This window comes from Dicentrarchus labrax, unplaced genomic scaffold (assembly GCF_905237075.1).
Source record: "Dicentrarchus labrax unplaced genomic scaffold, dlabrax2021, whole genome shotgun sequence".
In the NCBI taxonomy this organism is placed as follows: domain Eukaryota; kingdom Metazoa; phylum Chordata; class Actinopteri; family Moronidae; genus Dicentrarchus; species Dicentrarchus labrax.
This window is the reverse complement of record NW_026136721.1, coordinates 27524660-27549348: the sequence shown is the minus strand read 5'-3', so window position 1 is coordinate 27549348 and position 24689 is coordinate 27524660. Positions and strand designations below refer to the sequence as shown.

General features: G+C 43.0%; 1 protein-coding gene across 3 annotated transcripts in view; it reads left to right on the top strand.

Moving 5' to 3' along the window:
• Positions 1-13076, top strand: part of znf827 (zinc finger protein 827) — a 64501-nt gene extending 51425 nt beyond the window's left edge. For 2 of the 3 annotated variants that reach the window (XM_051384436.1, XM_051384435.1), the window contains exons 10-14: positions 1034-1205; positions 2103-2269; positions 4966-5175; positions 5847-6024; positions 8844-13076. In XM_051384436.1, the coding sequence (XP_051240396.1) occupies positions 1034-1205; positions 2103-2269; positions 4966-5175; positions 5847-6024; positions 8844-9858 (1742 nt within the window). In that variant the 3' untranslated portion in view covers positions 9859-13076. Of the gene's footprint in view, positions 1-1033; positions 1206-2102; positions 2270-4965; positions 5176-5846; positions 6025-8453; positions 8505-8843 lie in introns of all 3 variants that reach the window. The other variant, XM_051384437.1, reaches the window with a different exon arrangement.
• Positions 13077-24689: the final 11613 nt, after the last annotated feature.

The following is a 24689-nucleotide window of genomic DNA, read 5'->3' as shown; positions in this document are numbered from 1 at the left end:
CACACACACACACACACACACACACACACACACACACCAGTAATTCAGATGCAGCCACGATTAGTTCCTTAGTTCCCTCTTTCCCTTTCTCTCTCGCACTTACATACACGGGAGACTTCCTCAGGATGAAGCTGTACACTCCCTTGTGTCCTGATTACACTGTGTTTTCAAACTTGGCTCTTCTTTGATCCCAAATTGATCCATTCTGCCCAATCACTGTCTTCTACAATCCCTCTTTAGGTCCTTGTCAGAAAAAAAAAATGAAAAAAATCCTGCTTTAAAACAATTTTATTCAAGGCAAATGAACGCTGGATTAGAAATTAATGCAGCCTGCTTGAGATTGCAGACTAAATCACTGGGCGCACAAATGGAGACTCGTGTACAAAATGCCCCCACACAATTGGACATGCTCTCACATTTTGCGTGCACACACTACACGACACTCACACACACACACACACCATCTGAGAGTGTTGGCTGTGAACAGCTTGGCCACACCACAGAGAGCAGAAGCAGGGGCATATGTCAGTGTGATGGTCTTTTTGGTTTCCCCGGCGACATAAAGGTTGCCTGGCTTCATGTCCTTGGGGCAAATGGTGTGTGTGAGTGTGTGTAAGTGTGTGTGTTTGAGGGGGAGCTAGAAGGAAAAGACATGTTGTTATGTTGATTTTGTTTTGGGATAAAAGGAAAGATTGTGCTTTTGTATTTTATTTTATTTGATGTTACAGTGCTCACAAATAAAGTAAAATTATGTCCGTACATGCCACACATTTTCACCATCTTGTGGCATCCACGGGAATATTCAGGTGCTTGCCGGAAAGGTTTTGTCAGACATCACAAGGTGTCACTTCTTCCTCTTCCCAGGATCAGAGTTGCAGTCGGGTCAGGCGGAGGTGAAGCAGGGTTAGGCATTAAGTAATTAGGTTTAAGCTTGCTTTAAAGGCTCGGAGGCTGAGCGCAACTTAATGAAATATCGTCGGAGGAAATGTTTACAGTAACCCGAGGTCTTGTGTCTGTGTGTATTTTGTTGCAGAAGAGAGGAAGTACAAGTGTCACCTGTGTCCTTACGCAGCCAAGTGCAGGGCTAACCTCAATCAGCACCTGACCATCCACTCTGTCAAGCTGGTCAACACAGACGCTGAGCAGATCGTCAGCGCTGTTACAGCTGACTCTGCCGAGCGCAAGAACTGCCCCTACTACTACAGGTAGTAACAGCCCAAAACATACCCCCTCACTGTTTCTTTAGGATGTCTCAAGCCAATATCAGAGGTTGGAATGAAGGCATTTTTTTTTTGACTGATTTCTACTGACTATTTTAACTAATCTGCTTTAAATATTTTCTCTATTTTTGTGAGTAATTTATCTGGAAATTATGCTTGTTCACTTTCTTCTTGATGAGCATTAGATGAGAAACTCAATACCACACTCATATCTGTTTGTTAAATACAGTACAAAGCTACAGCCAGAAGACCGTAAGCATAGTAGGAGGAAACAGCTAGTCTGACTCTGTGCAAAGGTGGGAAAAATAATCCACTTACCAGCACCTTTTAAAACTCACTAATTAACATCTTAAATCTTGTTGGGTTTTTTTTTCAGTGTAGAAATGTTTGTTTTTTGGTTTTATTGGGGGGATATGTGCTGTGCTCTTGTTTGGGTGTAGTGACTTCCTGGAGTTTGTACAGGTGACAGACAACCTGACAGTGAAGACAAGACTCCTTAGTGAGTTTCAGACTTGTTGGTGTATGAATATTTTAACTTAGAACAAAGCCAGGCTAGCTGTTTCCCCCCCACTTACAGTCTTTAGGCTTTAGTCTCCTGGCTGTAAATTCCTATTTACAGACAGACTGTAAACAGACAGTATTCTCATTCTCCTCATCTAACTCTCAGCAAGAAAGTGAATGCGTATATTTCCCAAAATGCTGTACTGCTGCTCTGTGGCTGTTGATCTAAAAAGAGTTAAAATGTCTGCATCATGTTTGCAGTGTGGAATTTTTTAAATTATCTTCAACAAATTAAAAGAAATGTATTCATGCTGTAGACCTCCCCCCTCCCCCTCTTATTCTCACCATCTTCCTTCCTTTTCCTCTCTGTTCTCTGTCCAGCTGCCATGTGTGTGATTTCCAGACGGAGCTGAACGCCCAGTTTGTCAGCCACATGTCGCTCCATGTGGACAAGGAGCAGTGGATGTTCTCGCTCTGCTGCAGCGTCTGCGACTACGTCTGCATGGAGGAGAACGACATGAAGAACCACATAAGTACTGGACACGCAGGTACAGAACCCCTGATGATCCGCAGCTTATGAGTGACAGCATTAATAAGATGACCTAAGATAGATGTGTTGGTGTAATGAAGGGTTGGAAGTTATTGTCTTTAAGTTAATCAATCAGTTGTTATGGCGTTAAACCAGTCCAAAACCAAACATATGCAATTTATTACTATTACATGATGTAAAAAAAACAGAAAATCCTCCCAGTTGAGAAGCTGACACTAGAATTTGTATTTTTTGCTTTAAAAATTACTTAAACAAATCATAGTTGCTGATTTCAACTTTTCTGTCGATTGGTCAATTAATTGATGAGTCAATCGATTAACTGACCAATTTTTAGGGTAATGTTCTTGTTTCTGTTGTTCATGTACTGGTAGCAAAGTACGTACATTTAATTATTACTGCCTTTATCAATTAATCTGCCATTTTATAAGTAATGGCTTGTTTTATAAAAATCAGAAACAGTGAAAAATTAAAACATTTTTGGAGGGCGTTTTGCTCAGAAAGCGAGTTTAAAGGATTAATAGAATAGCGAGATCTGTGCCGATTAAGTGATCGACTAACTGACTAATCTTTCAGATCCAATGTGCTTGAGTACAGAACTAACACAACAAACCTGCATCACTGTCTAAATACTTAAGCTCTGTACTTAATATTCTCTGCTTTTTACTGTATATGAAAAGAAATCGGCTCTTTCAAGTCAAAACATCATAATGTAACAGTAATTTACACTTTTTAAACACAGTTCTGTATCAGTTCAGAGGGCGCAGGGAAAGACAAGCAGAAGAATTGGGTTTCACAAACAAGCCTCCTCCAGTCGACCTTCTTTGGACTTTTAAAGCTGCTGGTATGAACCCCTGGTGGTCGATATGAGTGTTTTTGTCTAAAACAGCTTTGTCCAGTTTATTGCTGATGTATTGCTCTTCCACTGTTCATCAATGTGTGTGTGTGTGTGTGTGTGTGTGTGTGTGTGTGTGTGTGTGTGTGTGTGTGTGTGTGTGTGTGTGTGTGTGTGTGTGTGTGTGTGTGTGTGTGTGTGTGTGTGTGTGTGTGTGTGTGTGTGTGTGTGTGTGTGTGTGTGTGTGTGTGCTTGTTGTGTGTGCTTGTTGTGTGTGCTTGTTGTGTGTGTGTGTGTGCTTGTTGTGTGTGTGTGTGTGTGTGTGTGTGTGTGCTTGTTGTGTATATGTGTGGGTGGGTGGGATTGTCCGGCCTAGACAGCTGAGGGGTCTTTCAGAGGCCACAGTGGCCTTGTTTATCTGAGGAGGTTGGCCCTTATCGTGCCTGAGGGGAAAAAATCAATAGGCCTTGGGTCCTTTGGAGACGAGCTGGGTTTACAATGCCACTGTGGCCATCTTTTAAGTCTCTCAGCCTGGCTTGGCATTTATCTCAGTCTCACACAAGATGGACACCACCACCAGACACACAAATGTACATGAGTTTGGCTTATAGTCACCTCACATATTCCATATGTGGAGATTTTAATAAGTCCAGCGCTGTTTGTTTAAGGGTCCACACTTCAGAGGGTGAGGTAGATCGAGCAGCACTTAGAGTAAATCCTAACAGACTGTAAAAGGCTAGTTATCTGGTCAAATGTGTGGACACGACCAGGCAGGAGATGTCTGTGCTCAGCAGGTATCATAGTTCAAGCCGACCCCCTGTGAAGACTGGACTCTACATGGGTAAAGAGTTGGTTGGGTGCCTTTCTCTGTAGGAGGGGAAGGTAGTCAATTATGTGACAGTATTCCTTGATATCTACCCTGGATTAGGCTTCTTTATTTATTTTGCCACATCCTGAATGTTGTTGGGCAATAACAGACGAGGCTATTTGGTAAAAGAAAATGGAATGTTTTTTTAGTTAAGGTGTGTTTCAAGGGTGAGGCCCGCTGGCTCAGAGGAAAGCATCTCTCTTTTTTCCTTTTTTGCTTACATTTTGTGGCATTAGCCTTTTGGATATTGTAAGAGAGGGCAAGTGTATGTTAAATACTGCAGCAGAGGAGATAAAAGCTTCTTTAAGCTGGTTCGTACTGCATTTCGAAATGTTTCTTAGACTGTGCTGTGAATGACCCTGGTATATTTAGATTTGATTGAAGCCAATTAATCACATCTACTACAGTAAAATGTCTTGTGTGTGCGTACATTCCTCTGTGTTTTAGACTCATCTCGTGTGTGTGTGTGTGTGTGTGTGTGTATTAAAAAGATAGGTCAACCATTTCAGGATCCGTGCAGCCTTTTCTCCCTCCTTTCACTCCCTCCTGAGTGAATGCCCTTTGTTGAGCTGTGCCCTGAGATGCTCCCGCCATCTTAGCTCCTTCGGCCATGACCCACGCTCCTCTCCCCTCCCTCCGTCTCGCCCCCCCCTCCCCTTCTAATTCCCTCTCTCTTCCCCGTGAATTGCAGACTTAGAGAAGGGGATCAATAAAAGCACACTGCATCTTGATTTGACTGGCAGCAGGGCCTCAGCCAGAGCACAGGAGTGTTGAGGCTGCCTGCTTGTGGTTCTGCTTGTGTGTATGTCAGTGTGTGTATGCATAACGATGGGGTTCTTAAAACTGATCTTTCAGCTGAAATGTGGGATTTCTCTTAATATCGTTGCCCTGTAGGTTTTCTTTACTTGGAACTGGTACAGTATTTCCTCAACATTGCTTTCACTCACAATGATAAAAATGTCTTACTTTCTGCCATCTGTCCTCTCGTGTTCAGGTCTGAACTCAAGGAGTCCCCTCAGCGAGACCAAGAGCACCTCCTCGTCCCTCTCAGCCCTCAGCGATTCACTCAACAGCTCGGAGGGCGGAGACCTCACCCACGGTAACGAAGAACTCAGGGGCCTGCTTGCCCCACCCTCCTCTGCAGGCAGCCAGTCCAGCTCTGGAAGCCACTCGGGATCAGGAACTGAGGACAAGTCTGACAAAGGCAAGGAATTGTGGGAACTATTACCAAATACATGAATCATTTTAAAGCTCCTGAAAACAGTATATATTCATGACTGAATAGGCATCAATAAAATAAAAAACACAAGGTATTATTTATGAAGAATATAATTGGTTGGTTGTTTGGGCAGTGGTAATTAACAGTGACCAGCCAGTTCTGAAGAGATGACATTACATGTTGACTTCATTCTCTTAATTGTGTATGTATGCGGCCTAATTAGGCCTGTTCTTAATTATTTTTCCATTGCGTAAGCAATTTTACATATAAACATCAGTTTACTAGCCATGAAGAGTACCACACTCCCTGTGAAAACATATATAATGTCTGCTGTGGCTCTGGAGGAACTTTCTGAAGTCTGTCATCAGTTATCTAAAAAACTGAAAATTTTTGTAACAAACTTTGGGTGTGGAGTTTGAAAGATGTGGGCATTTACCACTTTAAAAAAAAAAAGTTTATGAAAGTGCAATACCAAATCACTGGACTTTAACAGCTGGGGATCTTGCTTATATACTCTGTTTATGTGAGTGGGCATTGTTAAACCTGACTTTGTTCCTGTTTCAAGGATCACTCTGAGATTTCAGCCATGCTGAGTAGAAGACAAATAAAAACTCTTTAACGCCTTGACTCATCCCCTCCTTTTTCCTTCTGTACAGGCTTCGAGTGTGTCTTCTGCAATTTTGTGTGTAAGACGCGTAGCATGTATGAACGGCACCTCCAGATCCACCTCATCACGCGAATGTTTGAGTGCGACGTCTGCCACAAGTTCCTTAAGACGCCTGAGCAGCTGCTGGAGCACAAGAAGTGCCACACCGTCCCCTCCGGAGGGCTCAAGTAAGGAAAGCAAGTACAGACAGAGGTTCCTAACTCCGCCCGTCCTTCCCCTCCCTCACCCCTCACCCTTTCAATTCAACTGCACACAAAAAACACATAGAGTATACACTTTTAGGGACCAATGCTAGGGGTGTGCTGGTCACGACATATTCCCATTCAGCTTCATTGCAATAAAATCAAAAGCTGAAGCTTGCTGGAAATGCGGGTAAATGCATACCACTGTCCAACAGTATGACAAGTGTTGCCCCTGAATGTGCTTCAGGCATCTCACAATTCAAGTGTTATTTTACATGCACCATTTAACTTATTTTATATATAGAAAATGCTGCATGTAAAATAACTTAAAGATACAGAAAGCTGGCTGACATTATAATGGTTGTTTTTTTTTAGAGCCAATTGTAGCAGCCATACAGATGACACCTGTTAACTTCCATTAATAAGTCAGAAACACAGATTCGTGGTCTATTTGAAGATTATTCCAACCATGTGTCCTTAATCAGTTAACCTCACTTTAATGTTCATGATCTGCAGCCAGCAAATGAAATGATACTAGCTGTAGTTTTGCTCGGCAGCCTCTCTTGGCAAGTATAACTTATTAGACAGTGGTCTCTGGGTCTGCAGTGGCTGTTATGAACAGAAGGGAGAGTGGAAAGGAGATGGAAATGGGCTTCGCCTCAGGGTCTGTTGTTCCGCTGCCCACAGCTAACAGCCATGCCAAAGAAAAATATCTGATGAAACCTGCATTCCAAGCTTCTTATTTAGCTACTGCACTCAATGCTGTACTGTGTATTATATCAAATCTGTTGGCACACCCCTAGAAGATAATCATTCAGAAGTGCACACACTCCATAAATGTCAGATCATGTACATTTGTAACATCATAGGCTGGACATTGATACAAACCAATCCAAATGTAACTAATGCATGCTTTAAACTTGTATGCTTACACATCTAATATACAGCATGCATTTTGTGGAAAGACTGAGCCTAATGAAAAGCTTTAAGACATAATGTCCAAACCCTAACACACTGCAGTTTGTATCCCAACACTTCAGACATCCTACATGTGCACATATATAGGAACAAGCACTCATACACATGTATATTGGATATAGTATATCTTATTTGAATCTATCTTGATAAAGCAGCCTTGTTTTTCTAATACTGTTAATGTAGCTCTAGTCCTCTCACATGCTTCCCTCTCCATCTCCATACTCCAGTCCCACAGGAGCCTTTGTTGTACTGTGACACATTTATGTCCCATTTCAGGCCTGTCAAGCTAACATAAAGCCCATCTGTTGATCTAAACATCCACACCACAAACTGACGATGTTTTGATTTTAGGCTGATCATAATAATGTATTTTCACACTGATTCAGTTCTGAGGTGCAAGTTGACAGTATTTTGGATTTTTTTAAAAATGCTTACACATAACAATATTTCCCTAAATATTTAAGATAAAATGCACATTCACTAACACAAGCCATTTATTTTTTATTTTTAGTTATTCTCATAACTCCAGTCTGTGCATGTGCAGAACCATTGAGTATCATTATGATTATCGCCTCATCTTGTCATAAACAAAGATCTGTATTCAACCTTTTTTTCTGTGCAGCCATCAGTGGAGTTAGGATGTCCTCAATTTTGCCAAATGTCTGGAAATGGTAGCATTTTACCAAATGTAAACTAGGAAGCTGCCAACACATTGATGTATATTTTATACAAATCCTGGGGATAACTGAGCACAAACACATAAGAAGCCCCTTCAGAGCTCAAAGATATTCACACAGCATCTTCAGTCACTAACTTGACGATTTGCTGCTAGCTGTAGTGTGTGAGTGAATAAATGTAAAGTAGTTTTTATAACAGTTTTAAATGTTTCCTCTGTCTGGTGTTAATGTTTTTGAAGCCAGATCGATTTCTTACGCTGGCAGTCAAAAGGGAAAGAAACAGGTTTTGGATATTTTAGAAATATATATTTTTATTTTTTGAGGAAGAAAAAGGGAGATGGAAGAACTGAGCTCTTTGATATTTTTAAGTTACATTTATCAGAAGAAAATCTGCTTCAACTCAACTTCTTTGGTGTACTGCTAACATCTGCACATATTGGTTATATTTACAGTTCTTCAAGGTGTACACAGTCTCTTAATTTAATGTTAACTACATTTAAATTTTGCTCTCAAATACAAGCAGGATATGGCCAAACAGGTGTAGTGAATGGACCTTAAGGGCAAACAGGTTTTAGATAAACTCCTATTGCCTACATTTTCTGACCCCCAAGGTCCCGATAAAGGGTTTTTCTAGACCAGTGTGTACACGTGTATACACTTGAGCAATGTGAAGTGTTTCTATATATGCAGGAGTGTGTAGAAAGGGAGAGAGGGCCTTGACCAATTTCGAGGTTTTTCTGAGGTGATTCTGTTCTGCAGGGTTTGTGAAGCGCTTTGGGGCCCAGAGCAGATGAAAGGTGCTATTTAAATGTAAGTGCCACTCCATTCCTTCATTTCCCTTCATGTCCTACTGCTCCAATCTTTTCTCCAGCCTGTCACCCCCCCCTCCTTCCTCCTCCTCCTCCACACACGTATACCTGATCACCTCAATTCTCCCACCATTAAAACTGCCACACATACCACCATGAGCACACAGAACTGTACATGATACACACTTTTCCTTTACCTGTCCTTCTCCTCTTCATCATTTCGTGTTATTAAATTTCAAGGTGTGTTACGTGGTTTTGAATGTACACTTCCCCGTCAACTGTCCTTTGCTTTTGTGTGTCGTGTCCTCCCTCCCTACTTCCCTTTTGTTGCATTACCCAGGTGCCCTTTCTGTATCTACTCCACCAATCGTCCAGCGGCCATGGAGTGCCACCTTAAGACGCACTGTAAGATGGAGTACCGCTGCCGCATCTGCCAGGGACTGTGGCCCGACCAGGCCTCATTGGAGGCCCACATGCGCGGGCACCGCCTGGGCAACCACTACAAGTGTGAGCAGTGTGGCTACTTGTCCAAGACGGCCAATAAGCTGATCGAGCATGTGCGTGTGCACACGGGTGAGCGGCCCTTCCACTGCGACCGCTGCTCTTATAGCTGCAAGCGCAAGGACAACCTCAACCTGCACAAGAAGCTGAAGCACGCGCCGCGCCAGACTTTCGGCTGCCAAGAGTGCCCTTTCACCACCACACACCCCTTTGTCTTCAGCCGCCACCTCAAGAAACACCAGAGTGGAGGAGTGGGGGGAGGCTTAGGAGGAGAAGAAGAGGAGGACGATGAGGAGGCAAGAGAAGAGGAGCTGCCACTCCAGGGAACGTCACCGGGGGGCTCGTTGTTGCGGAAGAGCCAGGAGAACTTCCTGTTCAGCGGGGGAGGAGGGAGCAGTGGAGGGAGCGGCAGTAACAGCCCTCTCATGAGTCTAACGGCATCCCAGGCGCTGCAGTCCGTTGCCCTGTCACTCACACTGGGCAAGTCCCACCAGCTGGACGCCACCAGTCCTCTGCACTGCTTGATCAGCGCCAACGGCAACAACGCCACCAGAAACCCCGGCGGCCCGAGCAGCGGCGGCCCCTCCCTCTTCCTCCCCTCCTCCCGCCACGTGTTCGAGCAGTACAGGAACTGCGACCGGGCGCACCTGATCCCCCTCACCACCCTGTTCACCCACAACAGCCGCTTCACATTCCACTCGCACCTCCACTCCAGATGGCGGCCCGCCACATCTCCTCTCCTCTTCTCCTCCTGCAACTCGGCATCCCCCTCCCGCTCTCCACCCTCACCCACCTCCCACAAACACTCCTTCCTGGCCTACCTGGGACTGATGGAGAGGGCCAAGACTGTTTGACCTCGCCCACCTCCTCTCCTCCACCTCCTCTCTCTTTCCCTCACTCCTCGGACGGTGGTGTGAATGACACTTGACCACTGCAGTGGGAGCAAACGTCTTTTCCAATCAGACCAGCAGAATAAGCTGGACCAGACAAACATATTGAAGAAAAGAAAAAAAAACATTTATAAGAGAAAAAGGCTGTACATGCTAAAAATGCATTTATATCAAAAAGCTGCTTTTCTTATCAGTTCTATCAATTGAATTATTACTACTTCAGCTACTACTCTCTATTACCTTTTTCTTTTCCGTTTTTAAATGTCTGAATGACCTGGACCCAGTTGCATTATCTGAGGAAACTAACGTATCTCAGTTTTATAGATATTTTTCTTTAGTCGTTTGACGAGATAAAAAGTTGAAAAAGACGAAACAAAACTTGCAAGTGCTATATTTTAGTGCATTTTTGTCTCTTGCTATTATGCATCAAAATAGCATGCCTGTTTCTGTGTTTCAACTAGCTTTGACGTCATTAGGAAGCTAAATTCGAGATATCCTGAAGTGTTAGCGGTGCAACGTGGACAGAACCAATGAAACGGAACGCTTTTCATTGAAAAAGGCACGTTTCCAAAGCAACGCCTCAAACCACGCACTTACTTATTTATCAGTCTTGTACATAGTTTTGTAGCCCTTCCCCTTCCCATCTTTTTGATTTCTGTTGGTTTTTTGTATAATGGTGAAACCATATTATGCATGGCTGCTGCTGATATCGCCTCTGTCTCAGATTAAATGTCACTTAAATGGGTTAGTAGCTAGGTTTTTTTTGTAAGCTCACAAAACAGAAGATAAGCTGTGATGATGTAAATAAGGAAAATATTGAATTTGACCTATCAATTACAAGAAACGTTATACATTTATTACTAATAATTTGATTTGAATATCAATGTAAACTGTCGCCAATGAATTTGCACTCACAGGTGAATAAGCAGTGAAATAATGAGACTCGTGATAAAGTGGAAACATTCGTTCATTATTTCTGAGACCAAGTGGATATCAGTGCAGCTTCATATGCAGAACTATGTATCACGCACCTATACTTAGAAGAGATATATGAGATAACTGTTTTGTGGAGGTGACCAGCTCTGGGTTAGCAAGCTACCCACAGCCAGGGTCACCACAGGCCGATTCAATGGTGCTTTTTGGAGCTTTTTGTAATTTTTGTGTACAAAAAAAGAAAAAAAACTGTTCCAAAATGACTTGAATGAATGTATTTTTGTTTATGTACATGAAAATGAAGCGATACAGAAGTGTGAACAGGGACGTCTTCTGTGCTGGACAAGACGGGAAAGTTAGTGTGTTTGGTGGCCTTCTGTGTCTTTCTTTTGGGTTTTTTTTTTGTCTTTCATTTTTTTTTTTTTTTTTTTTTTTACTTTTTTACTGAGCCTTTTACATCATAATAAAACATTTTCTACTAACATTCATAGAGAACCCATTGTAAGGAAAAAAGCTCCTGTAGGTGCAATGATGAAGCAAAGCCATTCACTTGTACAGCATTGTGTTCAATGGCACTGGCTTCTGTTAGGCCGGCAGACATGGTACTGCTTTTTGCGCCCCCCCCCCTTCCCCTTCCCCTCCTCCTCCTCTTCCTCCTGTCAACCTTTTGAGTTTTAATTGCACTTAATGTAGTTACACTTCAAGCCAAAAGCACTTAAACCTTTTAATTTTTCCTTTTTTTTTGTAAGTGCAAACTTAGATCCACCAAGTTACCGCAATGTGAAGTGGACAGTAGTTGCTGGAAATGACTCAATCAACACCCCTTAGTTTCACATGTAGACATTTCGAGCGGTGCAAAAGGGTCTGCCTCTGTGAAATCGGAGAAAGTAAATGAATACAAATTGCATGAATTAGACAGTAGAGGTCAAGCTCTTCCTGGGAACTAAAGGTCCCAGGCTAAATTGTGATGAGCCAATTTTGCACAGTGCTGCACTTTTTGATTAAGAGAATATGTATTTATCCGTAAAATGCTCAAAAAGAAGTATGTTTGTGAAATAGGGCAGCAAGCATTTTATTTTGAAAAAAGCTTTACCCATTATTGATAGCACTTGTGTTTGTAAGTGGTCTTCAAGCCAAAATCCCTTATTTGTAAAGGGATTGTTTTTTTTTATTTTCCTTTTTATGCTTTTCTTTTGTCTGTTTTACTCATGAATTTTCTTATACTGAATCATTGCTTTTTTTTTAATTTTTCTACTTATGTCAGAAAAATGTTGATTGGACAGAGAACATGAATTGTCAAGACCAAAATGTAACTCGCCGCAAGATGTGATGTTAGGATTGAATCCGTCACATCCTGGTGTGGAGCGATGCCTCGATTGTCCCCCTTTACACTGCTGTTTGTTTGTTCCTTTTTGCTCTGTCAATGTCTGGCATGCTGTCTCTAGAGTGAAAGGAGCATCCCTCCAACACACACACACAGACACACACACATCCACACACACTCTCCTTGTACTATCTACGTTATCTTTTATACTCTAGTGCCACTTGGTGGAAGGAAACCACCCGAGACTTCTGAGAATGAGTCAAACTAATTGTCAGGGTCCAAAATAAAAAAACAAAAGATAAAAAAAGGGTGTCCACTTTCGACACCTGTCTAATATGTCTGCCTTTTATTACAGCGTAATCATGAATGGCTGCACTTCCTCATGCCCCCCTCCTCCCCTAGTTTGAGTGTAATGTTTAAAAAGGCAACAGGGCTCTATACTTTAGCAATCCAGTATTCTTAAGCACTAATTCTGTTTATTTTTGCCCAATTGTAAGCAGCACAGCGACCTTATTTTAAAGCTTGACTACCTTTTCAGCACTTCAGAGTATGCATGACATTGCCCTCTCTCTAGTTCTTTAGCACTTAATTGTGTCTAAAACTAACTCCCTCGGTTGCATTTAGTTAGCATCACACTGCACTGTCAACAATCAGTTAGCTTTACGTTTGGCTGTATTTTATGATTAGAAAAAGGCTCAACTATCTTATCTTTTGGCACTCGGTAAAAAAATTGGTATGTGCTGTAAAAAGCTTTTTTTTATTACTCCATTGTTAAGGCTGTACAGGGTTGTGACGATAACTGGTAAATAGATCATTTGTACTTTTTTGGTTTTGTATTTGTTTTCTTTATTTGGCATTATTTTATGTTCAACTTGCCAGATCTAAATGTAACAGGATTTGAAAGTAAAGCTTACATCAGATATTACGTCAGTTGTTTGTCTTTTCTCTGTTGATTTATTTTGATGGCGCATATCACATCTATCTCCCACCTCAATCAGCATTTGTCTCTTATGCATGAACGCGAGCATGAACCTTTTAATTTAAGTATAGTTTCTAGTATTCATGCTACATAAAACGGATTTAATACATTGTGAAAATTTGACTAAATCCTATACTGCGATGTTTATTTGCATGTTTAAAGGTGAGCTACACAGACAATCCAGCCAACTGTGAGCAGGTAGCTATAATATCGCACGTACAGCTGGTGTCACAGCTGTTGGCATTTATAGACTTAAAATATGCAGTAAGCTTATATAATTATTATTATAATTTTATAATACCTTTGTTGTTATTCACCACTGAATATCAAGCCTTATTTAAGTCTTTCAACTTCAATAAACATAATACAGTTCATATAAAGCGTTATGACTGCCGCAGGCAAAATCCTTTAACTTAATTATGCAAAACAAAAACTATAAAAATATACAATATTCATATATATTCAATATAATTAGCTTGAAACTAATTTGGACACAAGTGTAAAATAATTACAAAAAAATATCGTGACAATTCAGTTGCACTTAAGGTCAATAAACAGTATTGAATGTTGCCCATCCTAATAAGGATCCTCATATTCAAAACAACAACAGTACAGTAAACAAAGGCTGCGTTTACACTGCAGGCACAAGTGGCCAAAACCTGATTTCTTTGCTCATACGTGACTCAGATTCTGTTTTTGTTTTCATAACGATGTGAACAATAAAAATCACATGCAATCGGCTCTTTTCCAATTCTGATTTGGCCCACTTTCACATGTGGTCCAAGTCAGTTACAGATCGGATTATTTGTAAAGCAACCTCAGTGTGAACAGTCACCAGAATTCATTCAATTTTTGTCATATGTCACAAACCTGCACTGGCAGGAGTCACCCAGTAAATACAAATGTGAAAAACAGTGAGATGTTAGACCTCATAGCTATTTGGGATCAAATCATAACCTGTCTGTGTGTGCTCATCACATCTACACACACCTCCGTACAGAGGTAGCAGCCACTGCTCCACAAAAAGCCATGATTAACAATTGGGCTCTCTGTCTTGTTATCATCTGCTCTCAGCTCTCACTAGCTTCCACTGCACATCAACTTGTCTTCAGTGTTGTCCGTGCTTACCACTCTACAACAGCGCGCTGCCTGCGATGTGTTGTTGTGTCTTTGCACATGTGGGTCAGTTCAGGACCACGGCCTGTTCACACTGGAATCTGATATGGGCCACATTTAAAAAAAAACAATGAATAGCCAAACAGAAAAATCTGTTCTGAGCAATGAATCAGAAAGCTTTGGTGCCTATTCAATATTCCTCTCAGACAGAATAGTAAGTACAGACATAAAAAATAAAGACAAAGAAATCAAAAGCATGTTTCAGACCAGTAAGCGCAGCAGAAAAGATATCATTCAGTGGGGAGACGGGGACAAGAGTTTAGGAAAAGCACTGATCATCTTTGAGGGACACAGCATTCTCTAATTTATAACGATGGCGTGCCATCATAATAATAAGGAATAGGATCTGTCATGGTGTCTAGCTGGTGTTTTTATTAGACCGATGGGAGGTCTCTCTCCCTCTCCTTTCTGTGTTGTAGTAATGAAAGTTACAGCACGTTCTCGCCCAGCCAAAGGTTGGCCCTGCCTAATGAAAACAGATGAAGCAGAGATAAAGTGTTTGCCGACATTAAGGGACTCATTTATCACCGTTAGCCCCCGAGCTATAGAACACCTTGGTCTGGAGCTCTCCTTTAACAGGCCCTGCCTCACAGCACCCTGGTGGCACACTGCAGACTTCCAGGCACATGAACGCCTCCATCTTTACCCCTCTTTCTCTTTCAATCGGATCTTGCATAGCTTTAACAGATAATATCACTGTTCGTATCCCTATTTGAACGCTGTCTCGTCCGCACCATTTATATAAGTTAGAGTGAGCTTTTGGCCGTGTTTTTTTTTTTTTTTTTTTTAGAGGAACCTTTTTCAGATCTAAAGGATTTGGCAGTCCTTGCGGGACCTCCATCACTGCGACCTCAGAGTTGACCCATGTGGGTTCAACAGCCATCCGAAGCCGAATCTCCTCTGTTGAAGGGCCATGTTCTCATCTAGCTGCTCATCTTGCCTGTGTAATAATGAATCTTTTCGGCTGTGTTTAAAGCTGCTTAATTAAGTTCAAAGCAGCGCTCGGGGCACTGTGCGCCTGCTCATCTGACCTCCCTATGAGTGGAAGTGTTGATTAGGAAGTGAAGAGACATGCAGGCACTGCAGGGGATGGCTATTGATTGAAGGGATAGAAAACCTCATTTGGATTTTGTGATTGGAATATCGCACTGTACACGGGGGCTGTTTTTCTTCATTTGGCGAATAACAATAACTCCATTCCTGCGCTGACAGTTTGGTGGAATCTTCCACTAAGTGAAGAATTTCTGTGATAAGACTAAACGCCGGAGTTTTCCCTCATCCCAATAATAGCCCTTCACCCCGGCCCGAGCTGTCTGCACAATGTCGACCTTTCGACACCACCTCGCGAAAGTTGGCCGCTGCCGATCGATAGCGTGTTAGCTTTTTGTTTGAAGGTTCAGGCTGCCTTGGCTTTATTACAGCTGCTGAGAGTCATGGGGGAGTCGTGCACGGCTTTGTGAGAGAGGAGCTCCCTCTTGTTTGCCAAAAGTGTAATCCCGCCGTGACCCGCCGTGACCCTGCCCTGAGAGGAAAGCTGCTTAGACAGAAGTGCGTGTCTATGGGAGCTCCCAGCTGCCTGGCCTCTCTCTGTCTCTCTTTTTCTCTCTATTTTACTCTCTACATCTACCTCACACTCCTTTTTTTACCTTCTTTATAGCTCCATATACCATACATCTTTCTATCACACAGACTCTCTCATTTTGCCCCTTACTCTACACTCTCCGTTTCTCCCCTGCTGTTTACCTCCTCATTCTTCTCTGCCATTTCATTTCAGCTTTTTTACAGTAAACGCCATGCAGGCTTCACTCAGCATCAAAACCTCCAAGACCCCCCTCCCACCCTTTCCTTTTACCCTGTGAAGGAGCCGGGGCTTTGCTAAGTGGAGACAGATCTCCTTTTTTTTTTTTTTTTGCTCCAACAGAGAAAACAAACACACAAAGTCCTGCCATAGACGGCCTTCAGTACGGGCTACAGAGCAGGACCACTGGCACACGGGAAAGAGAAAATGAAGGAAGAAAATGACCTCTGGAATCGATTTGGCATGGGTTGAAGCCAGGGCTAAAACTGCGCGGAATAAGGCTCCGCTGAGGCTGCTTGTTGATTCATAAATCTATTCATCTTCGGAAAAAAAAATTAGGCACCGAAATGATTTGGTGAATATGAAATTCCATGTTTATTCAGTCCTTAATGGTGTGTAGACTTTGTACAAGTCTGCACAGGCTGCTGGAAATACATGCAGTTGTATGCAAAGCTAAAAAAAACAAAGATGTCAGGTTCAAGTCTGTGCAAAAAGACAATCCACACCTGAGGTACCTGAGAGAGATGATCTGCAGGCTCGTGTGGTGTCACTCATTTGCCTCTCTTGAGATGGGTTGGACACGCATGGTGGGACATGTATTTACATGCATGTTTGGTGCCCAGCCCAGGGGCATAGCATCACTGCCTGCCCGGCCCCCCGCTGCTCCCGTTCCCCGTTCTCTGGGGTGAGACATCACTCGGCGGGGGTCAGCAGCAATCTGATTCAAGAAACACTGCAGGGGGTGTTTAGGGAGGGGAGGAATTACCCACAAGTCCCTGGGCCTGGCATATCCAGACTTAGGGCAGCCTGAATCAGCAGGAGGGGGGCAGATCATACCCCCCTGCTGGGTGCTGCTTCAAATATAAAGCTACTGCTTGGCCACTCCAACTGGATGACAAACACATTATAGAAGAGAGGAAGGGGAGGAGGAAGGGGAGGCTGGTAATGGGCAGAGGGAGAGCAGCTCTACTTAAGTATGATCATGTCTTTGAAACAGATAGGACACGAGCCAGCCAACTCGCCCGTTGTTAGGCTCTGCTGTTACCATGGCATTCTTTGACAGTCACCAGCCATAGGTTACTTGGTTTCTATGGGTAACAGTTGGCACTGCACTTCATCACATCTCCTGTGACACTACAGCTAAAGACATTGCCCACCGATTCTCAGCTGTTACCAGTAAAAACTCTTCTGACTGAAATACAACAAGATGGTAATTTTGAAATATCTACGCGCGCGTTGTTATGGTTTTTTTCCTGTGAGATGCAATGATTTCAATGATTCAAGTCTGCTGAGATCTGAAGTGAGGAGATTTGGTTAGAAAGAGCTTAACAGACTAGCCCAAGGTCAAGCCCAAACTAATCAGGCTCGTCATTTCCCTGGATGGAGTAATGAAGTAGAACGCTGACCTCTGCTTGACCCTGGGAATCTGTAGCAGGGAAAACCAGCCTAGAGACCAATTAGCCAAAAAGTAAACGGAAATATTAAAACAGAGCGCTCATTTATTAATAAATATGATCTGAGTCACCCAAAAAAGCAGCTTCAAAGCACTTAAATGTGCCTTTATCTGAAAAGAAAGGTTTGATGTCTTACACAGGGCTGCTGTGAAACCTTAAATAGCAGGATAACAAGCTCCTTTTAGTCCGTATCCTAAAGATGATTTGTACCGAGGGTTGATTACAACCTGGTTAGCTCTCCTAATTATCTTGTGCACTTGAGCTTTTAATGATTTCCATGATTCAATTATCTCTAACTGAATTCCTGTCTTCAATCAATTAAAGCCATAGCTGCACACTCATCCATCTTCCAATCAGGACATCGGGAATCCCTCCATCCATTCTCATTTGAGAAGAGAGTGGGTCAAACAAATTAACAGAGATCGCATCCATCCATGTCTTTTCATCTTTTTTTCCCCACATTTTCCAATCTTTTTTTCTTACTTTTACTTTGTTACTCTCACATGTCGGCGAAGATTTGTTTGGGATGAAGGTAGGAATCTGCTTTTTTATGTGTCCACAAAAAAAACACAGGTCTTGTGCAGGCTATTTTCTTTCCAAACGATTGAAGCCGGAATTAAATCTTTTAAAACGTTATTATAAATAGGATCAATATGAGTCTCCTACAACCCTGACTCTTCATCTGCACAAGTGACTGCTGTGCTTGTGATCGTAATGTATTCCTGAAACCTTGAATCTCCTCTGCGCTGGTTATTGTGATACCTGATGTGAAGGTGAGTGACAGGGGCTAACTTCATCTCTCAAGACTGCTCTCGCACAAAGATGCACACTTAAAGACGTCAACACACACACACACACAAACACTCACTTTAGAACACAAACACACACGGTTTGGCACCATCTGCTGGAACCTCAAGAAACATAGAGGAGAAATATTTAGCTTGAGAGGAACAATAACTGACTGGAGGGGAAAAAAACAACAACAAGAAGAAAGCCTAAAAACAAAAATCACAAATTGTTCCAGTGAGATCAAACATGCACAGGCATATTTCAAGACTCCTTAATAGCAGATGGTTATTTTTGACAAAAAGGCAAAGGCATGTTGGGCTGATGAATGCAGTCTGTTCAGCCAGTTCACAGCCGAATTAGAAGAAGAAGCACAGAAATGGTTGCCAAGGTGCCCAGATAGTCATTTAACCCTTATTGGTTGAGAGGGAAGCCGAGGGCAGGGCAGCCTTTTCACATGCTGCTCTTTCCATCCCCATTATCTCCCTTGTCTCATCCCCGCAACCGCCAATATGGTTTCCTTGAAAGGGTTGAGCATTCTTTTAAATGTAAATACCAAATTGTGCTCTTTCTGCGAAGACGTGCAGGATGGAGCTGAAGATTAGGTTCGATGTTTTATCACCGCTGTGGTTTTTTGCTCAAGAGAGCAAGAAAAAAACAGCGGCGCCAACAGCAGAGCAGAGTATTAGGGGGCGTTTTGGTCACATTTAACATTGGGGATGATCAAACACAAAGACAGGCCTACTACAATGTAGCAGCCTTGCCCAAGCATCCCGCTATGATGGACGCGACAGGAACATGGCAGCAAACTTCAATCTCATCACTCTCAGCATCATGTTACTGAGTAGCTTCAGATGTCTTTATTCAGAGGGTAGCCTCAGCTATATCTTTTCTCAGAGCCCTTGCATTTTTTGGATGGCGGTGAGTGTGCATTCCCTGGCACAATTTTCAATAGAGCTCCCCCTGGAGTAGCCAGGGAATGGCTATCACAACAATTACACTGACAGCTCTTTTCTAAAGTGCACTTGATTTATTTGATTTAGCTAAGATTAATGGCCCTCCCTCCAAGCAGGCCTGGCAGAGATGTGCAGCCAAACACAGGCTTACTCCTACAGAAGCACAGGTGTGTGCTAACACAGATAATGGAAGTGCCTCAGATGTATGCACAAATCCAAACATATATGTACATATACTCACAAATCATCCTTGACCATAATTTATCTGACAAAAGCTTAAGCATTTTTTTGTTTTTTGTTTTTTCTAGTTAGCCCTGGCAGATATATTCCTCCCAGTAATACATTAGTCTTATGAATGATTACAGCAGACATACACTAAAAGATAAGACACACGCTATTGTGGAAATCCAGGGCTGCAAATATTAAAATTGAATAATCTAATAATGTTGAAAAAAAATTAGATAAAAATTGTTATTTTTATTATTTATTGTTTAAAAATACATTCTTGCTCAAAGAACAAATTTCCAGTAACAAATTTCTGTTTACTCAAAAGCATAACAATAAATTAAATGTGAAGTGACTGTCAAATTTGCACATGATGTGCAGGTTGAACTTGAAAATTAATTACAAAAATCCAATGAAATTGGCTTTTTTCAGTGTCATTTTGTTAACGCTGGTATCCCCTCACTTTTATACGTATTTTTTTACAAAATACGTATAAAAGTCAAGGATCAAAATCAAACTGTGCAGGATATCCATTCTGCTGCTCTGGGTTCTGGCCACAATTGCCATGTCTGTCTGGTACAAGCACATTTTCTTACTGATGGTATATTTATTTTAATCTGTGGTGGTTATGGATATTGTTGTGGTGCTTTATATCGAAACTGCCAGATTCAGATTTATGTTGAATGTTAACATTTTTGCTTGTCCATATAGTTGATGAAGGCCGTGTGAACCAAAATATTGTGAATAAATATATCAGCAGTAAGCAGGGATAGAGGACAGTCTGGGGTTATTATGTGCATACTATTGTTGAGCTTTATTTATGTTTGATGAAAATCTAAGAGTTGTGCTTCCCTCCGGCTCACCTGTCACAATTTAAGTATGCAGAGATATTTTTCAGTCGAAAGAGTTTCTTAAAAGTAAAAACACTGCAATCTCTCTCCCTCTTTTTTTTTTTTTTTTTTACCGGATTCCATTTATTTAAGTATTGGCAGCCCTAGATTTCCATAATGTCACACTCAGAGTTGATTGAAAATAAAGGTACAGGGGTCTGATTTCAGTTTTATTTTCAGTTTAGGTTTGTTTTTTATCTTCTCATGCTCCCTTGGCTTGTCTGTTTAAATGATTTCACACTTCATTATCAAAGTCAGTTAAAGCCCCCCTCCTCTCAAAAATATATTTTCCTTTTTGTTGCTTCAGTTGGATGTTTGAGCTTCACTGTGCAGAATGCTGTATGTGCAGAGTTTGACTCTAGAAAGATGTTCTCACATTCATCTGCTGAAAGTGGAAAGTTTCTCTGTGCCCATTGAAAATCAGATTTTAAGGGGCGGGGCCTACAAGCATGATTTGTGGCCTCATAAATAGTTGTGGAAGTCGATCCTGGTCCAGTATGCAACTTGAAGCCACCAGTGCACATACACTGAGAGTGGACTTTACAGTGCAGTAGGAGACATCTTGTGTGCAGCAGGGAAACCTTAGAAATGAGCAACATTTGCAGATTCATACATTTTGGGATCTTAATGAGGTAGAAGGAGTAGATGCATTTTTAAGAATTTTAATGTGGAAATTATAATAAAAAAAAAACTTTAAAATTATAAAAAACAAATCAGACACACATTGTTCCACGCAGAATAGATACAGTAAATAGATAGATATAGTGTGTGGAGGGGATATTTAATTTTTGTTTGTTTTGTATTTATTTTGTGTTCTTATTTTGTGATCTTTTCTTCACAGTCTCACACACACAGGCACATAAACTGTATGCAGACACACATGTTCCCAAAGCTAGCTGCTAGAGGGAGACACCTGCCCCTTTACTATGTGCCAAGAAGCGCTCTGTCTGGCTGGCTGGCCAACAGTTGCCAGGCCAGCGGTCCGGTACAGTCCAGTGCGGTTGGCACTGACGCCTGCCCATCTGCCCGAGTTGACACGTTCGCTCCCACACCACTTGTCCAGGAGGACGAAATGTGCTGTGGTGTCCTGGCAAAGATCCCCGAAATGTCAACCTGGCGTGACAAACCCATGCCGGCCCCTTGGCCCTCACAGGCCCGGTAGTGTGGGGCGCTGCCCTGGATCAGACGGAAAGCCAGGAACATGCCACGGTAACAACAACCGCTGATCGACTACCGGGGCGCTACCATCTTGTCTAGGGTGGATAGAGCTTGTTCGGGCGGGTAGAGGATGGCTGTTCTCATTACTGGCCCTGAACCTTACAAAACTTGGCTATTCACTAGTTGATAGAGGGCAGCTGGACAGAAATGAGACATCATGAGTAGGAAATGCATTCAGGGAACACACTTGGACCCTCCGCTAAAGCAATCCTATTCCATTAAAAATTGTTATGAATGAAACAAATTGTAACTTGCCATGTCTTTTTACACGCCAAAAACAATGGACGCAGAAGACAAATAACAGGCGGAACATATTTTCTGTTGTTTGAGCAGATGGTCTTGGAGGTGCTGTGAGGGTCTGATGTTGGCTGACTCTGTCCTGTAGCCCCCTCAGGGCAGCAACTGTGAGTGGTCATTAACACGGGGAGCAGGCCATGCCAGGAGAGAGTGGAATCTAGCTGTAGTTAACAGCCACTATCCAGTTAAATCCTCCTCCTCTGTGCTAAACAGGAACAACTACAGCATTCCTACTGGTTGCCAAGGCTGTAAAAGCAACACATCATGTAAAGACCTTTAGAAAAAAAAGACATTGTTTTGCAAGCACAAAGGAACAGAATGGGGAAAGGTGTATTTCTACTCCACTGCGCCTCATCGCTCACTTTTGCTGAATCTAAGGTTACGGCCAGGGCTGTCTGGCAGTTATCCATACACAGTGAATCATGGCATTTGTGTATGTGCGCACATGTGCGTGTGTGCGCACAGTGGAGCTGTGGACAGGTATGACAGGCTGACCTCCACATGTTACCAGCGAGAGTGTGCGGCCCAGTGTTACCTGTCATAACACGGGCTGCCTGGAGCCCCGGAGCACCAGCCTGACCAGGCCACTGGGCAGCCAGAAATAATAGAGACTGGCAAGAGGGCAATGAGGGGTCACACGGAGGGAGAGAGGAGGGGGAGGAGGGGGACAGGGACATATGACAAGAGGACTGGTGGAAGGATGAAGGCAGGAGAGTGAGAGGGAGAAGAAAGAGAGCACAGAGAAATTTACTGTAGTGAAGTGAGGAGAGCGGTGAGGATAATGATGTGGGAGCAAGTGGGTCAATCAAGGAGCAAAGAAAGAAAGATAAAAGAGAAGGAAGGTGGCTGCTGTTCTCCCTGCATAATACCTCCTCCAGCCTCTGAAGAGTGCTAAAAAATTATGAGTAAGGGCAGGGAGGGAAGAAAATCCAACTGGTGCTTTCTGAGCTCTCAGTCTCTGTCTGACACCCTCAAACCAGACAAATAAGTCTAAGACGGACCACCTCGCTTCACTTCCCATTTGTTTTGAAGCTCAGTTTATCTTTGAGAGTATGATGTCGGAGCCTTCTCGAGGTGCAGCCACTCGCCTGCAGAGATGGAACAGCTGAATTCACTTAGGCAGGCTTGGCCAGCAATTAAAGTGCTGGATTAAGAGTGATTGCATTTTGTGTCCTGAGGAGGCGCTGCCTGCCATCTTGAGAGGTCTCATTAACATGGCTGCCGTGGGCTGTGCTGAGCACTGCCATAGGCAGTTAAAAAATAATGGAGACATTATCAGCCTTAATGTCTTGTACCTGGAGTGGAGAAGATTTTATAATCACTATTGTGATGGGCCACAGGCTGCCGGTTGTGCGAAAGGGAAAGGTTGGATGAAGATAACCCTTTTTCTGACCAGACCCCTGTGTGTTTTTTTGATCAGCCACTACACGTGGGGAGTCTGAGCAGCTGGATTTCATTAATTGAGTGCTGGCAGCGTTCTGCTCTGGCGGCAGGGGTGAGTCACACTGGTGGGATTGGTCTCTCTCTCCCTGATATCATCTTCCAACCATAACTACAAATAATTATTCACTCAAATCCATTACCGGGGGTCAATCAAGTTCCCCAATCAGTTCTAAAGTCCAATTACTGGCGCCAAGGCTCTATTCGCGCCTTCCTGCAGATGAAGGCCTGGCCCACAGGCTGCCCAGTAAATTACACATAGCAAACAGTGGAGTGTGCATGTGTGGGAGAGCAAGCCTCCTCAGGTGGGTAATAAAGCAGAGGTACATACTGGTCTCCCTGGGGCATTCTGACCGTACCATCTAGCAGACTTCACCAGGTTAAATAGAATTAGCCCATGCAATGAGACGCACTTCGAATACCAACCACGTCTCATCACTCTACAGGCTAGAGAGCACGCAGCATGCACAGCGCAGTCTGGTATTAACATCCATCTCAGCAGTTGATATAATAAGACATGTCGCCATAAGGGTCTTCCTATAAAGAGGCTGCACAGTGACCCATCAGAGCAGCATAATGAGTGGGGTGTTACATCTACAAGCATGCGCACACACACACACTCAGGGCTCCGCTGCAGCTCTCCAACCCTATTAGCGTGTGGCTTCTTGTATCGTTTTGCAGCCGTCTTGAAAGTGAGCCCTGAGCCTGGAGGAAATGCTTCTCACACACTCATCTGTCACGACAGAGAGTCAGCAGTGCAGCCAGCCGAGTCGGAGCGGCCGGGTGGGCAACAAGGCAGGCAGCGTGAGTGGTTGCGTGAGTGTGCGTGCGTGTGACAGGATGGATGGCTTAGATGTATGTACAAGATGTGTAGGAGGTGAGCAGGATGGGTGTTCGTGACGGGTGAGTGTGGTGGTATGTGCTTGTGTGCGAGGAGCAGAGCAAACAAAAGCAGGGACGGGCTGAGGCTTTGTGGATCAGCAGCCCATGACCGCTTGTCACACTACACACACAGCTCCCAAATCGGCCTGGTAGGAGGGCCAGTCTGACATTTCCCTCAGTGTCAGGCTTCCCTCTCACTCTGATCTGACCAGAGAACAACCCAACTATAACGCTGACACAACCAACACGAAGAAAAACATAGATGTCTGTGCTACAGAATGCTTGCTTTATTTACTGACATTTGTAGCAGCCCCATTGTTCAGTGCTCATTTCATACTTTGAGGTTTTGAAGGGGAAAAGCTGAGTTTTTGGAAGGCAATTACAACAGTATGAGAGCACCGTTTTGTTTTGTCCTGAGCCAGGAAAGCATTCTGACT